The sequence below is a fragment of the Lepidochelys kempii genome, chromosome 4 (assembly GCF_965140265.1).
Source record: "Lepidochelys kempii isolate rLepKem1 chromosome 4, rLepKem1.hap2, whole genome shotgun sequence".
Taxonomy (NCBI): Eukaryota; Metazoa; Chordata; order Testudines; family Cheloniidae; genus Lepidochelys; species Lepidochelys kempii.
Window position 1 is genome coordinate 24290642 of NC_133259.1, and position 17455 is coordinate 24308096.

Consider the following 17455-nt stretch of genomic DNA (forward strand, 5'->3'; position numbering starts at 1 on the left):
AGATAACCTATCAAGGTCCCTTCCAGTTTTACATTTCTGTGAAACTATGATTCTACATCCAACATGTGTATATAAATGCATTTTAGGAACTATTACAACAGGTTTTATTGTGCCCTAATATTAAAACTAGGAGATAATAGGAGACTGTAGTGTTAATAACAGTAGCATACTGTCATAAATATCAAATAGTATAGTAATAATAAATCTCAGGTGTTCAGATACCACAATGAGCACAGTATAACTTGATTAGATAGATAGATATTCCTAGGTCTTCCCTGGCATGTTATTTTATGTCTTCCCACTTCCCTTCCAAACATTAAATGCAGATCTGAAGTTAACTTAATAACCTTTTAAACAGACATACACAAAATATATATATAGAGAGATTATATATATTAGATATGTATACACACACACACACATTTATAAACAGGTGTATTGAGCTCATAAAACAAAGCTTTAATACTTACAAATTAAAATACATTACCCATAATGCGCAATAATTACATTTAGTACACAAAGAAGCTTTCTTCTGATTATTATAAACAGGTGGCACAGATAAGTGTGAGCAGTACGTGTTCCCCATCAAAAGTTTCATTAGAGTTTTCACCAGGTGGGATTAATGCACATGAAGCTCCCCATTACTCACTGACTTGATATGCTGTAATATTTTGAAAACGCCACTGCATTCCAGTGGGTCAGTGATCTGCAAACTAAAAAATACTCGAAGTCCAGGTCCCTAACATAACAGAGGGTAATGTTCTCAAAGGAGCCATTAGAGACTATCAAATAAATAATACTCATTTAAAAAAGTACATAATTGTGTATTTACAAGATAGGGAGCTTTTCTACTCCATTCTGTCAACTTCATCCTGTGTGCTTAGAGCTTTATCCATCCAGAACTATATATGTCCTCCCAATCCATAGAGTCATCAGATAGCTGAAGACAGATACTGGTTGCGCAGTATGTTTAACTATCCAAGCATAAAGTTGGCTGGGGTGAAAAGCAAACAAACAAAAGTTCTAACTGAGGCTTTTTAGAAATGTTGAGGAGATGGAGAGCTCATGTAAGTGACTCTAGCACCCGCTGTGTCCAGCTAGATACATCCCACTGGCGTAGGACTGGGGCTGTTTCTGAGCAAGTCAGTTTTTTGATGAAAAAGGGCCTTTAAAAAAAAAACAACAAAAAACCCTTGTGAAAATATTTTGTCTTCCTTACAATTCTCCATTTGCTATTTTCTCATTCCAATCTTCATTTTCTTGCTGTTTGTGGTTTTAGAGGGTTCTTCCCCCACCCTTATCAATTTTGATTGTCAGCTTAATCACACGGTGAGATTTTTCAAAACTGAGTATTTTCAAAACCCATATTTTTCAACTTTAAAACATGCCATTTTTGAAAGTTCTAACTGTTTGCAAAATGAGGTGGAAAAAAGGTAAAACACAGTCTCACAAGATTCCAGACTGAAAAATTTGGTCCATTTTGAAAACCAGAAGAATGAAACAATCTTCAGAAAATGTTGCAACTGAAAACAAACAAACAAAAGAGTCCACTCTAGTCAGGACTCTTGTCTGTGCAGAAACTCTGAATTGTTACAGCTCCTACGTCTGCAAGAGTTCCTTTCTGCAGTTCTCAGGGGGTCAGAGAAACTGGTCTGTCACCTCTTCCACCCCTAACCTTAGGATGAGTCATGTGAGGTAAAGGGAGGAGGGTACTCTCTTACCACATTCACTTTAGTAATATAGAGTATGTTTACACAGCAAAGGAAATCCCATGGCTGGCCTGTGCCAGCCACTTGGGCCAGTACTCGCGGTGCTGTTTCATTGCTGTGTAGACTTCTGGGCTTGGGCTGCAGCCCGAGCTCCCGGATCCATAAAATTTCTTCCAAGGCTGATTAGATCAGACAAGGAAGAATCCATTTCTTATGCTAGGATGCTAGGGAATCAGCATGCCTCTTTTGTGTCATTCCCATGAAGCCTGATTGTTGCATTAGCAGCCATATCAGGCTTGGGAGAATCAAAAAGGTGATGGTTCATACAGCTGCACAATTTAAGCACTACATAAATTCTTGCTTCCAAAGGTGCAACCTTTATGGCTGCAGGTAGGGCGTCACCTTGGAGCTTCTGTGGAAGTGGTTTTGGTTTGGCTAGAACTCTCAGCCTGTACAACAGATATTTTTCTTCTCCCCCGTCCTGTACAGGATGTGATGTAATGGAAAGAAATTCAGGTTTAAGGATTAAAATTCTGGGATGCAACTCTGCGCCCAACCCTACACTCCTTACCAATGTGCAGTCCCAGTGAAGTCAATGACTATTCTTGTGCCACATATTACAGGCACAGCACAAAACACACACATAGCATACTGGGGCGAGACTTCATTCCGAGACTCCTGAAATACCTAGGGACATCTGTTGCAATCAGGAAAGAGAGCCTCATTCACAACTGTGTTGAAATCAATGGTTTTCCACTACTGTAAAACTGGACTAATAAAATGGAGGGATCAATCTCTCAATGTAAACCCACATCTGAATTTCTTTGCTTTTTGGAGAGGAAAAATAGACCCATTTTGTGAAGCATCTTTAAATGGCTCAGTTTTAAATTCCAAGTGTAATGCATCCTTAGTCTAAAAACAACTCAAAAATTATATTTTTTATCTCCCCAAGGTAACGGTTTCTGTGTACAAATCATTTTAACTCCTGGCATGATTCTGCTTCCCTTTTTTTTTTTTTCTTTTTTAAGCTTTCATCTTTGCAGTCAGCAAAGAATTACCTTTTTTTCCATTTTATTTATTTATTTATTTTTACAAACTGTATTTTATTCCTTCATTGTAGTTCTGGGTTTTACTGTGATGTGTGGGTGGGTAAAACTTTAAGGATATCCTTTATCATTTCTGAGAAAGGCGATAAGAGGCAGGGCAGACGCCTTCAAGGCAGTGCTAATGCAAGGGTGACTGATGAATAAGCATGAAAAACGGACACTTGTCAGCCAGGAATTAGATGTAAACCAGAAATGTACAGAACAATGCAGCATTAATGTCAGGAAAAGATGGATTTCTGCCCTTGGTAGACCTTAAAGACTCCTCACTTCTGTTCTGTGCTCTTTCCAGTAACTCTAACTAGGATTTTCCCTCTAAAACAAACATACCAATGTCTTCAGAAAATGATCAGGGCTTTTTAAAACATTCTTTTTCACCCAACTTTGATTTAGTGTGAGTTGATGTCATATAAGAGAAGAAGCAGCCTTTTGCAGAGATGCATTACGGGAGATAAGTTTTTAAGAACATGAAAATTCTTCACTACAAAAGATAGTGTGTCTCTATATATATACACATATACATATAAATATATATAAATGGTTTTGGTAGTTGTTTTTGGTTTTTTAACCTAATTTAATGGAGACACGAGTAAGAAAAATTTGCATATAAAGTTTGTATTCTGTTGGAGACAAATGTTCTAAAGGATGAAAGGACCAGTGTTGTTTTAATTTCCCTCATCCCCACAAAAGCTCATCAGGTTACCATAAATCACATACTTATGAAAATGAATTACATATTATATTTATTATTCCAACTATGTTTGAGTGATGCCAAGCTGGGTGGACAGGAGTGAAGGTCTTTTTACAATTGACAAAATTCTGAATTCAGCTCTCCTGTCTTCCATAATTTTGCTTCCATAATTTCCCACAATTTGGGACAAAACTGTGACACCTTTTTCTGAAAACACAGATTAGGGAGTTGAAATCTGGATTTTCAATTTCAAGGGCTAGAGGAGAAAAACAAAACTCAGGACTCTGTTCCATCAGCCACATTTCAGTTACTTCTTCCTGTTCACAGCTGAGTCTATGACCTTTGTATTTGAGATCAGTTGCACTGGCGGCTAGAGTAATAGAAAGGTTCCATAGCTTCTCTGAATTATTTTTTTTTTTTGTCCTTGTGTGGTTCCAGTTTTTTGTTGTTACTTAGATCAAACCAGATTTCCAGTGAGACTGTGACACTAGTGTCATCAGCCTGTAATCTGGCAACTTCCTCTGAAACTGCTATCAATTGCTTTTATAAATTTCATGCCTCTCTCCGGAGAGCCGCTTGTGTAAAATGCATGCTGTGTTTTGATCAAAGCCATCCTCATGCTCGGTGCAAATTTCAACACAGTCCTTCTAGTTGGATGTAAATGTAGAGACACAGGACCACGGTCTCAGCTGGGCCCAAAGAACAATGGGCACAGCTGAAGAGGAGGGAAATAAGAGATCCCTTTGTGCCTCCAACTCAATACTGAGGCCAGTTCTGCACCACCCTAGTCCCCTGTATAAAGACTGCTTTAAATGACACCAGCTGACAGTGGTCCCCAACTTCTAGCAGCTGAGGAGTGCTGCAATGTAGGTATGCCCCAGAAAAACAGCCTTTCCTCAGCCATGCTCCCAACACCTGCAGCCAGTAGACGTGTGACAAAGAAGCCAAAGGACTCCCCTTTTCCGGGGGAAACTTACACGGACTAGATCCTCTGGCTTCATAAAGTTTTGTGAAACAGGCGCACAATTTTTAATGGAGCTCAAAATCCAGTCCACAATTTTTCTGAGAGTTCCACAGAATGTCAGTGGTGCTGGAGCATCAATCTTCCTTTTTCCGTCAACCAACCAGACTGATGGTGGCGTCAGAATAATTTTTGAACGTACAATGTGCTAGGTGCTCCTTTCTAAAGCAGAGTTAGATTATATGCTGAATACCCATAGGTAAGGAAATTAGGGTGACGGGACTCAAGAAGTTCTCTCCTCTTTCACTCATTTTATTTTTGTTATTTGAGCAAATGGCAAAGATATTCTTGAGATACTTCTTTGCATTCTTCGATGGCATCTTAAGCAACTTGGACACTATTTGAGCTTGAAGAATCTGAAGAGTCAGATTGTCTGCCCTTTCTCAGATTAATTGCTTGTTTTGCACTACTTCCTTCAACTTTAGGCATGTTGAGTCAGATAAATTCCTATATAACAATCACCGATTTCATAACTGATCAGCAACTTTCACATTTACTGCACTTAGAATGAGGAAAAGCCATCTAATTAATTCAGCACTGTAAAGATTGAAAAGTAGTGTGAGCTAGCCATTTTTACACAGAACCACATGATCTGATGCCTATCTGTCTTTCAAAAGTATCGAGATTCTTGCTCCCTTAACAGTTCACAACCCCATCCGCTTTCCCTACAGTTCAATGATAGTTGATTCCACTTACTTACTACACCCCTCTCTACAATCACCAATGGGTTCCATCTATTCCCCTTCCCTTCTAAGTGCGGGTCGACACTTAAAATGCTGCACTGATGCAGCTGCGCCATGGTAGTGCTTAAGTGTAGACGCTCCTATGCCAAAGGGAGACCTTCTCCCCTTGGCGTAGTTAATCCACCTCTATGACAGGTGGTAGCTATGTCGATAGGAGAACACAGGGTGTTAGGTTGCTAAAACTGCATTGCTCAGGGATGTGGATTTTTCACGCCCCGAACTACGTAGTTATATCAACATAAGTTTGTAGTGTAGACCTGGCCTAAGCTTCCAGATACATCTAAACCTCTTTATTTTTTCCTAGTAGGCATAATATGTTTTCTCATCACTTCCATTTTAACGTTTTAGAAGGTTCAAAGTTTTCCAATTAAAACTGAAAGCAGAGTCTAATATTTCTAGTATTTTCTTCAACTATATGTTATAATAATTAAAATGTGAATGTGAAGTTAAAATTTTTTCAAAAAAATCCATAAAACACTAGATTCAGTTTTACCTTGGAAAAAAACATAAAACAAAAACCTTGAATTTTTCACAGTGTTGGCAGGTCTTCTTTTGAAGAGCATAAATGTATCACAGGAAGTGTAGTAGCTAGTGATTTTAGGTGTGCATTTGCAATTAGTTGTGAAGCTAAAGTTATACCATACAGAAACTCTAAAGGCATTTCTGTAAGCAAAACACCCAAATTCTGCATAAACACTTTTTTTCTGATTCATTAATCTGTCTCTAGCAGCAGACTATCTCTATAGAAATATATGCACAAATCTTTAGTTAACTTTTTGATTGCTATATTTCCATCTCCTTCAGGGTTCAAGCAGGTTCTGTTGCAAGACATTGATTTCTATGAGACATGACAACATATGCAGGACATCCCCAACGCTCCCCCTGAAGGTATTAACACACACAAATTCAGAGATTTGTTAAATGAAAGTAACACTAACAATTACATTAATTTTAATTCAATGTGTTTTTAACTCAATATTGTGAAACCCTAAGGCTTGCATTTATTATATACCCTAATCATAACCCTTTTTCTAAGTGGACGTGGAGCTTGCCAAGCCAATTTGCAGCAGCCTTCTCAGTGAAGAGCAGAGCCTTCAAACCATCACCAAATCCGGCCAGATGGCAGTCATCATGATGTGTGACATTGTGTGCCTTTGGCCACAGCTGTTTGTGGAATCCTCTTGTTGGCCCCAGATGTGAAGGCTGGCCGTATGTTGAACTTGGCCTATTCAAATTTTTTTTCAGAAGGACCCATGACTGGCATGGCAAATCAAAACCAGGTACACATATGATCAGGTCAGTTTTAGGAGATTTGTTTCTGATGTCAGCTACAGCCCATTCTTCATGCCATATCAATGTCATAGAGAAATCTCGGCAGGGCAAATGGGCCTGCAACGGCTGGTGAAAACCATACCCTTGGGTGGTTGAAGAGGTCTGTGAAAGTGGTAGCTTGAGTTTGTCCTGGTATTCTCAACCGATCTGGCAGTAGCATCCTTGTGAGGGATGTGTGCAGCAGTGATGTTACTTAACATATGGAGCCACAGTACTGGTCTGGGTCGAATTGTCCCAGTTATGATGTGCAAAGTTGAGTGTAGCTGAGTGTCAACCAACTTGACATGAGACAAATGGAGCCAGATGGAGCACAATATTCTGCTGCAGACTAACAGAGAGCTAAACCAGATGATTACAGAGTTTGCGTGTTGGCTCCTCATGAAGTGCTGGCCAGTTTGCTTAGAAGTTTGTTATGTATCCTCAACTTAGCTGCAGTTTTCCTCAGGTGGTTAAGATAAGGTGAGAGATTTATCTAGGTTCACTCCAAGGTAGACTGGGTGGGATTCGTGTTTCATGTGATGTCCATTGAGAAAGATAGATAGTTCCTGGTCTGTTTTAAAGATGGAACATATTCAAAACTGTCTTGGTTACACTTGGCTGTAAATGCACTAATTTACCATCAATTGCAGAATCAAAGCCATATGTATCAAAGAGAAAAGTATCCATATTTTGAGATGAGAGAGCTTGAAAGAAACATAGACCTGCTAGAAGAAGTTGCTTGACAAGAATGATTCTAGTGTAGTGAAAATGTAAAATGAGCTAATGCATACGATGAGTTCTAAAATGCCTTCTTTATCTTTGAGACTTGTGATGGAGGAGGTCCATCTTTGGCTCAAGAGTAATCTCAACTCGAGACCATGTGGCCCAGTTCTCTCCACGCAGGATACAAGTAACACCCATTGACTGGGAATTACTCAACCTGTAGGGAAGCAGGAATCAGGTCCCTTCTTTAGTACTGCCCAATGTACACATACCATGTATAACCAATTCCCTTCATTTTTTCATATTTCATGCTTCTGTGTGTTCTCAACTTCCTTTTAAATGTTCCGCCCTAGTTGTCCCATTTCCCCCAGATCTTATAACTAATACAGTACTCTCTAATATTTTGGTGGCAATGGAACTGTGTCTTCACTATATTGTCTGGGGTGCTAGAATACTGGGATGTGAAAGTAATGGGAAAACAGGTAATTCAGCAACATAATGTATGGCACAGAACCCCAGAATTAAAAGGTTCACTACCTGAGTGCCAGTAACGAATGTGTGATTATTTTCACATCTGTCTTTCTGTCCAACGTAAGTGGAGATAATCCATCACATAAACCAATCCACTTTCCTGAATCACATTAATCTTATCTGTATACAGTATGAGACATGTATATAAGCTACTATTTAAACTCCCTTCATTAAAAAAAAAAAAAAAAAAAGCAATTCTGGAAAAAAAGGCTTTTAGTTAAGTCTATAGAAAACTAATATAAAATTAAATACAAGTTTAATAAGAACAATTCCTTATAAAATAGCGATGTCTTAGTGGAAAAGAGCAATTTTTTTTTTTAAGTTTCCATTTGTTTCCAAGACACTGGAAAGAAGCCAAAAATGAGAAGACATCTAAATTCATTATGCAAAAAGCCTGCTCCGATGAAATTAGGAGAAAAGCTATTTATTTCTCGCAGCAGGTTTTCAGCAACTCAGAAGTCGGACATACAGATACTGGCCTTGAGTGTGATTGTACATTTTCAGGGGCAAATCAAGTGTAACTTCAATGAATCTAGTGGAGTCACACCAATGTAAAACTGGTACAAGTGAAAAGAAAAGGAGGACTTGTGTCCTCCTTTTCTTTTTGCGAATACAGACTAACACGGCTGTTACTCTGAAACCTGGTACAAGTGAGAAGATAATCAGGCCAATTTCATATTTATTCAATTGTGCTGTAAATTGATCAGATATGATCCTCAGTTGGGGTAAATTGGCCTGGCTCCACTAAAGTCAATGACACCAGTTATGGAACTGGCCCATAATTTAGGCCAAATCCTGCAGTACTTAATTAGTCTTTATCAAGTGAAACTTTTACCAGGTTTAATTCTATTCTTGGTTACATAGGCACAGCTCGCATCGATTTCTTTCAACAGGAATTTTGCTCAAGCAGAGAATGTAGGATTGTATCTATAGAATCAGATCAACATTTTTCAAATATTAGTTTTAAAATAATGCAGTGGTTTTGGATTTTTTTTTTTAACAAAAGGAAAAAACTATCCCAACTCCTTTGTCTTCTCTCCATAAAACTGTAGTCTCTTAATTCAGTAACAAAAGTATATTTTAGGCCCAGTGTACATTAACATTTCAAAGCATGTGAGAACCTCCGAGAGTCAATATAGCTAGAATGATGAGGAAAATTGTATTTGCACCATCTAATATCACGTATCCCAGACAACTAATTGCATTTCTCCAGCTCCACTATTACTCATTCTGTTTTTCCATTAGCTAGATTATTAAAATACCTAGGATTTTCAGGTCTAAACAGATCCTAGGGAATCTGACAGTTTACAAGGGTGAATCTCTTCCAGTCTCTTTGCTGTGGGGAGACCAAACTCTCCAGTGGAAGGATTCCAGGGAAAATCATGGAGTTTCCATTTCACTATTCAGGAATAACCTTCATAGAAGAGAATGGTCCAAACCTTAATTACAAATGGTCCAAAGCTGCAGACTTCACATCACCCAGTTCTACACACTGAAAGAAGTCACAATCTTGAGTTCTGAATCAGTTTTACTTCCAGTTTAAATTTCCAGCATGTGTATCCCTCTGAAAAACACCACTCTTTACTCCAAATTTAAAGATGCCTTCCCTCTTGACCAACGGAAGTTCTCTGCTTGGCTGATGTGATTTTTCAATTGACTTTCAGCAGAGAATTTCCTTTGACCAGGTTGTTATGTCCTTTCCGACACATGCCTGACCTTGAATTAAATAAATACAAGCTGCTTTTCCAGGATGCACATTCTTCACACTTTCAAATTACTTTTCGGTTAATTCTATTACATGGTCAATGAACAGAGATGTTGAATGCATTTTTTTTTTTGTTTTAATGGACTTCAGAACTGGTCCTCCAGAGGATACAATAATTATACAGCCCTGCAAAGCAATAACACTGGTGGCCAGAATGGAAAAAAAAAAAGAATCTTTCTTCTGAACATGCGAGAAAGGGCTAATTATGTCATCACGGTACGGTACGATTTGTGCTGAAATCACCAGCTACGGCTATTAATGTGAAGTAACTGTAGCACACAAAGCACTGTAGGGTTTCCCTCCCCCAAATATATTAGACTTCACTTTTTTGTGCTTATTAAAAATGAAAAAGGTCTAGCCTGATGTCATAACACCACAAACAGTTGTGTTGCGTTTTGTTTCCTTCAAAACTCAGCATTGCGTGCTTACTGCAGGCAAATTTAAGGGCTGCAGGGATTCTATGCAGGTGCACAATATGGGGGAGAGTGTGAAGAGCCTCCACGCCCATTGCTTGTCCCAGATAATGACCAGAGCAGCACAAGGACTGTTCTTTCCTAACTCTGTGGTGCTCTGGGCCATGGTTCCCCAACAAGCACCAGCCTGTGAAATTCACCAGCGTGAATAAATCATGCCCCCCGAGCAACGTAAGTTACACTGACATAAGAACTAGTGTGAACAGCGCTATGTCGGCAGGAGAGCTTCTCCCACCGACATAGCTACCGCCACTTGTGGAGGCTGGAGTAATTAAGCTGATGGAAGAGCTCTCTCCCATTGGCTTAGACCACCTACATTAGAGAGTTTACAGCAGTGGTGCAGCTGCACCCCTGCAAACTTCTTGGGTAACCATTCCCTCCGGCAGCAATGCTGGACCCTCCTACTGCCTATTTTAAATGTTGGCACCTTGGTCTGTCTGATGAGTGATACCTTATCATGCACAGCCTACCTTGGCGTGCCCAGAGGATGTAGGATTTGAGTGATATGGGTATGGCTACAGCTGAATTTTTAGTTATGTTTCAAATCTAGTCTAGACAGGTGTGATGGGGTCTTCACCCCACACTATCCCGGAGAGGGTTATTGTGGCCAAGATGGGTTAAGTAACCTGATAGACCATCCTGAGCGGGAATTAGCCTTGATGATCAAGCACTGAGTGGGGATGAAGCCCAGCTGGGCAGGGGCAGGCAGGGCTGGTATAAGGTCAGGAAGCGAGGGCAGGACATGGTAGTCCCTCTTCGGGCTTAGAGAGGGAAAGGAGAAAACTTGTGGGAGAGTAGAAGCCTGGGATCCTGGGCCTAAAGGAGGGGTTTACTCACAAGTGTGATAGAGCAGAAGCCTGATAGGGCTGGAGTAGGAAAAGTCTCAGGAAAACAGCAGCAAGGTTTGGCACAGCGCAGACCTTAGCCACTGATCCTTGAGCTGGAACTTTAAGCAGTGGAATTGTCCCATGGGACCTGCTTAAAGTTAGGCATGTGCTTAAGTATCTTGCTGAAATAGGGCTTAGTTATGCTTGTGTCAATTCAGAGTCAATCCACTGAAATCAACTGAGCGACTCTGGATTAACACTGACATAACTGAGCCTAGAATTTGGCTAATTATTATTACCTTTTAGACAATAATGTCTCCGCTCACTGATGTACATACTGTATGTGTTTTGAGTCCATACAAATATTTATTATTTACCTATAAGGCCAGCTGAAAATTTTGTCGTTTAAAATAGATGATTTTTCTGTGATTGTGCTTTTGCTGCTCGGCATAAATCTGCAGGCTAAATACTTAAGACTGCAGCTCTTAGTCCTGTGAATAGAGGCTACAGGCCTGGGCCATAATTGTCCAAGAAGCCCCAAATCGAGGGAAAGTATGCAAAAAATCATCATCAAAAAGCAAAACTCAAAGTTCATAGGCTCAGTTCCACCATTTAAAAAAAAAAACACTTAAGCACTATAAAAATTACTAGACTGACTTTCTCTCCCTCTCTCTCTTAAATGTGGTCAGAAATATCAATCACAAGCAAAGATTTTGGATGCCAATTTTCTGCCCAGAATGATTTTTTTACAGCTAAGTTATAAGCCTCTGAAAATAGGAGTTTATGATGAAATCACTGACAGACTCTTGGCTAAAGTGCAGTTGCTGTATATATACATATCTAATTTCATGAAAGGCAATTACACATCTGTAACTTTAACATTGCTCTGTTATCTTCATCTGATATACATTCAGACCCTTAATTGAAGTAAATATGATGGCTATCTGTCAAGTGCTAACTGGCAGGGCTCCAAAATTTACTAGGTGATTTAATACAGGTTTTGTAATCTGAAAAAGCTGTTGAAACTTTGCTAAAGCTCTCTGAAGCACAGTGCTAACATTTGGAATGGGTAGTTAAAGTTCACTGCTTTCCTGTCAGAAAGACCCTAAAGAACTCTAGAAATGTTTGTTTGCCCCGAGAAAAGGATTCAGTACAAAATGCTATAGATGAAACACTCCAGAATCAGGGGAAATTGGGATTCAATGCAGATTCTGTCAATATAGATATTTACAGTGCACTCATTGCTGTGATAGTGAAGTACCTAAGTACTCCTAAGAGTACCATGACATAATGAGCGGATAAAGTACAAGAAGGGGACTCAGGTTCTACTCCTCATTCTGCCACTTATCTGCTGGGGACATTGGGCAAGTCAATGTACCTCTGAGCCTCAATTTTCCTACCCTTGAAATGGGGACAATTATTAGAACTGAGTGAATAATAGATTTTTCGGTTCTGTAGTCAAACCAAAATAAAAATAAAAAAACAAATTTGTTTTGGTTTGACCCAAAACAGAAATTTTTCATTTTTCTTGCTAAAACAAAAAAAGCAAAAATGTTTTGTTTCAGGTTAAATGACTTGTATCGTGCAACCCAAAACAAAATGTTTTATTTTCTTTGTGGATATTTTTTAATTTTTATTTTAATAAAGTAAGCCTAGCTAAATTTCTGAACAAACCAGTGTTTCAAAATGAAAAGTCACAACCTTTTGTTTAAAAAATGTTGAAATGAAACGTTTGGACTTTTTCCTTTTTTTTTCCCCATTTTTTTTTAGCCAAAACTATTTGCTAAATTCAACCCAAAATCACGAATAGTTTTGGTCAATCCAAGCCTGTATTTTTTGGTGAATAAACTATTAGTCTGAAAATTTTTGCTCAGTTCTAATAATGGTACTGATTCCTCCATGGAAAGCTCTTTGTGATGTACTGATGAAAAGCATTACGTGAGAGCCAGGTATTATTATCTGATGCAATAATATCTGATAATCTGCTTACAAGTTGTCTGTGTCTGTATGATGGATGTGGCCGAAACCTTGCATCCAAACTCCACTGAACTCTGGGGAGATTCTTCTCCAGATCCATCTCTATATCCAAAATTTGTAGGCAAGATCCATTTCTAGTCAAGGAGCTTAGGTCACAGTGTTCAACTTGGGTACTTAAAATTAGCCTCCTAAATCTGTACCTAGACATGTAAATAAAATGGCTTGATTTGTAGGTGCATTGAGCAGCCTCAACCCAACTGACTTCACTGAGAGCAGGATGGAGTGCTAAAAAACCATTTGTAAGTGGCTTGAGGTGACACTATTTCATAGCAAAATGATAAGTAAACAGTCCTTCCTTAGTCTTCCTTCTTAAAGGTGTTGGTAAGGGATATGTTCTTTTTCCTGGAAGAGGAATTCTCTCCTCTTGTTCTAAAATCTTAGGCTATATTCAGTATAGACGAGCCAGACAAGTATCCAGCTGCTGGTGAACACTCACCAAACAATGTTTCTTTGTTCCTTTTTCCAAAGGCAGGTGAAATAATTTCTGAATTACGCAGCTTGCTTGCATTGTACTAAATAAAACTCACTTAATCTGCATGAAAGGGAAACGGGAATCCCCGCTGCAAATGCTGTATTACAAAGACAAGTCCCTCTTTGAAAATTAATGAACATTAAATATTTGTATTGTCAACTGAAGATTTGTTGTCTGGAGATTGGTTGTCCTGTTTTTTCATGGGTAGAATGAGAGTGGAGAAAGGATTTAAAATAAATATTGAGGCTAGTAACCATGCATAGCAAGGATGAAATGTTAAGAGTTAAGATGCCTATTTTTGCTATCATAGCTCCTCTCTGATTACAGTGATATGCTACATTTGGTCTCTGTTTGTCAGGCAAAAGCAGCATTATTAAATGGCTGCAGAGACACAAGGGAATTGTTCTTAGTCCATCACAGTGTTTGCTTTGAAAAATTCCAGCCAATTGGCTACAAACACTTTCCTTGCGTCGGGATCATTGCAGAACTTCACAAATAATTTGCTGTTGTTGGCTTTCTTTTTTCATAAACCTGAAAGGAGGAGGGTGCACATCTGGCTCTCAGAAACAAGAAATGATGAACTGACACATCTAAGTGCAATACTGGTGGTCTGAAGTCTGACATGCTGCATCAACCACCACAGAAGATTCAAGGCCTGTTCAGTGTATGTGGTTAGAAGCAAAAGTCCCCACCCAGACAACCCAGAGTCACTTCATCCCAGAGAAGAGGTACTCACATGCAATGCGAACATAGGCCTTTCGACTCTTAGTAGTGCCGGCAGAGCTCCAAGCGACACACTGGCACCAGTAATCTTCAGGTCCAAAGAGTTCTTCCACCTGCTGACGGGAAATCTCAATGCTCACTTCCCGAACAATCAAACCTGTCAGGATACAATTAATATCCCGAGTGTATTAGAGTTGGTGAAGCTATTGTTCAGAGTAATATATTAGAGTGTGCTTGTAAAACTCTTATGAGCCCTGGCTGATCATCTACTCAACAGCCCTTATCATGAGGAGAATGTTAAGAAAAACAACAACATTTTACTCACCCAACATTATAGGTGAGTGAATATTTTGCAAGACTCATTTATATCATGCATATGTGCACACACACACACACACATTATGCATATAAACATAGGGCAGGTCCTCAGCTAGTGTAAGCCAGAGTAGCTCCATTGCTTCCATTTCCCATTGACACCAGGTGAGGATATGGCACAGTAGAATTTTAATATGAAACATGCTTCCCATCTCACACTCTTGGGAGCTGTGTAAAAACACAAGTCTCCTCCTTTAAAAAAAAAATATCCTCCTGTTTGGGGATTCTGATGGACTGAAGTGCTGATGGAGCAACTCTTGTTCACTCTTAACACTTAATTGTGCACAGCACCGTGGCTACACCCCTCATAAAAACAGAACAGTTGTCTACACTAATGGTCTCAAACCCCACAGTATAATTATTGTAAGCGGTATTGTTTTGAACAATACTGTCCACAACAAGGGTGTACTCTACACTACAGTATTGCACACCACTGCGCTCTGCATTGCCCCCTAAAACATACCTTCCCACATACCCTCTCATAATGCAATCCTCAAAAATCTGCAATGACAGCAACAGTGATGATAACCTGTCACTGCCATTACAAACCTAGCATTTACCCGGTTACCACACAGTGCTATCTAATGTGCAACATTTTTGCCTATTCTAAGTACAAGGAAATATTGTGGTATCTCAGATACTACTGCAACACCTGTTGGTTAGATGCTGACTCTTTAACACCAATTGACATACTCCGTGTTTTGCATGATCCCACCCTTACAATTCACCAACCCTGTGAAAATGCTCTTCTCTTCAGTTTTAAAATGGCAGCCAAGGTATGGGGGGGAGGGGGAAATCTATGCACCACTTTTTAACATAGTTGCACTGTGCTGCTGATGCCAAAGTCTCAATAAACTTGTAGAGTGTGTCCATCCATAAAAAAAATCATCATTTCTAAAATGTCGTCCAACAAAGGACCTTAAGTATATAAACCTCACATACAAATATGTTGTATAGCGTGACTGATTCTCTTTTTCCTTACTGTAATGCCAGGAAATTTAATTAAAAGATACTTGATCTTAGTGTGCATACTTTGTCCCCATCACTGAGTAACTAACACAGGGTTATGCGTCTTTCCGCTGAACACAGACTTTCAGGCCAGCTACCCCCCAGCCTCTTACAACATGAATTACAAGGTGATATTCATAACATGAATGTTCCCAATTGTACAGCACAGAGCGCACTGCATGCTCTGGAAACCAAGCAAACCCTTGATTTTGCTTTCAGCCTCATAGAGGCTCTATTCAGGAAGGTGATGATTAATTAATATTTGTGCACAGTTGTGTACTGTCATTTATGCTGCACACTCTTTCCATCCAAAACTCGGTTAACAACGTAACATCATAAAAAACAACAACAGGAATTGAAGCATAAAATATCATACAGATTTTTGGTAGGAACTCTTTATAATCAGATGCATTTTCCTGCTAGGTATTATATAGCCTACTATCTTTTTAATTTCCTTATCTTTGACATGTTTGCCCAGGAAATTATAAGCTATTTTGAGGAAAAGACATACTAGCTTTTCTCCTTGAAACTAAACACTCAAAATTTGGTTGCTGTACTTAGACGAAGTAAAAACAAAATACGGCATATATATTTGGAAATGTGGCAAACACCACCTTCGAAAACTGCTTTGCTTTGAAGAGCTCAATTGTCTCCAACAGTGGTCCAGGGCTGTTCATTGTCCTGTCTATGAGGGAAAAATAGCTTTTATGTACAGGATGTGCCCAAAACAGGTTATGTTTTCACAGTGCAACTGCTGCTAGTCTAAAGATCTCTCACTTCAGTCCATTTCCACTTTTTTATAGCCTCGAGAGCCTAGCAGTTACAATATTATGTTTTTACAAAGAGGCTGATTATAATGGAATTTGATGGAGCAGAGAGTTAGGTTACTATAGGGCTAAAGCAAGTAGTCTTAAAATTAAAGGACAGTACTGGTTAATAATGATTTCAAAACGGACTTAAAATTCTGGATGCAAATGCAGTTTTCTGATATGTTGAAGATATGAAATATACATCATGTCAATAACATCCATTAAATACACTGGCATAACTTTTATCTCTGGGTTCTGAATACATTCTCCATTTAACAACAACAAGCTAGTCTAGGCACTGCTTTTCTGGGACTAACTGAATTGCTCACAGGCTTCAGGTTGTTCGAAGTCTTTTGGTCTCAGAAATTGTGTGGTAGCCATCTCGAAGCACATTTTCTGTTCGTGTCTTATTGCTTAAAAACGTGTGATCATAAATACAGTATCACCATATGGTTACGTCGTCTCTAAGCTAAACATTTTTTCTAGAATATATAGAAGATCAAATCAGTTTCTGAGACATCAGCTGGGACGATATGCTATATGTATAGACAGTGAATGTAGAAATTTATGGGCCAGATTCTGACACACTTAATTTTTGCTAAGTAGCACCTTACTCCATTAGGAACCACACTGATTACTTCTGGTGTAAGGTACTAAACTGTGTCAGTAAGCACTGGGGCTGACAGCGATTTCTGAGTAAAATTATTAACACTGACTCATGATCTCAGGATAGAACTCTCAAAGGTCAGGAAATCCTGACCTTTGAGTATTCTATCCCGAGTCATGAGTCAGGCTTCATTTTACTTTGAAATCGCATCTCTCACGATTAATTCACAGAGTTGGCATGTCTGGCAGAAGGTGACCCTGCATGATTCCTCCTGAACTTTCACAGACTGTAAGGGTCTGATTCTGCTGGCCTTGCCCTTACTCATGCTCAGTACTGCCTCATTTCACAAGGAGTCTCAGTGATTGAAAAGGAATGTCTTACCTAGTAAAGTACCACTCGACCTAAGAAAAGGTGGCAGAATCTGGCTGTAGGGTCATACAACTAGGAATGGGGTAATTTTCCTCTGTGTTGTGACTGGTCAGAATCCTATTGGTGTCACGTAAAAAATAATCCCTACCACGGTCGCA

At 39.2% G+C, this 17455-nt stretch overlaps 1 protein-coding gene across 24 annotated transcripts in view; it reads right to left on the reverse strand.

Annotated features, from left to right (window-relative positions):
- The window catches only part of UNC5C (unc-5 netrin receptor C), a 398952-nt gene that overhangs the window by 139130 nt on the left and 242367 nt on the right, over positions 1–17455 (reverse strand). For 23 of the 24 annotated variants that reach the window (XR_012158469.1, XR_012158478.1, XR_012158467.1 and 20 more), the window contains exon 3: positions 14143–14286. The exons of the other annotated variant lie outside the window; for it this stretch is intronic. Coding sequence is in view for 1 of the 23 variants with exons in the window: in XM_073340726.1 (XP_073196827.1) it covers positions 14143–14286 (144 nt within the window). In the remaining 22 variants the exon portion in view is untranslated. The remainder of the gene's footprint in view (positions 1–14142; positions 14287–17455) is intronic. 24 annotated transcript variants of the gene reach the window in all.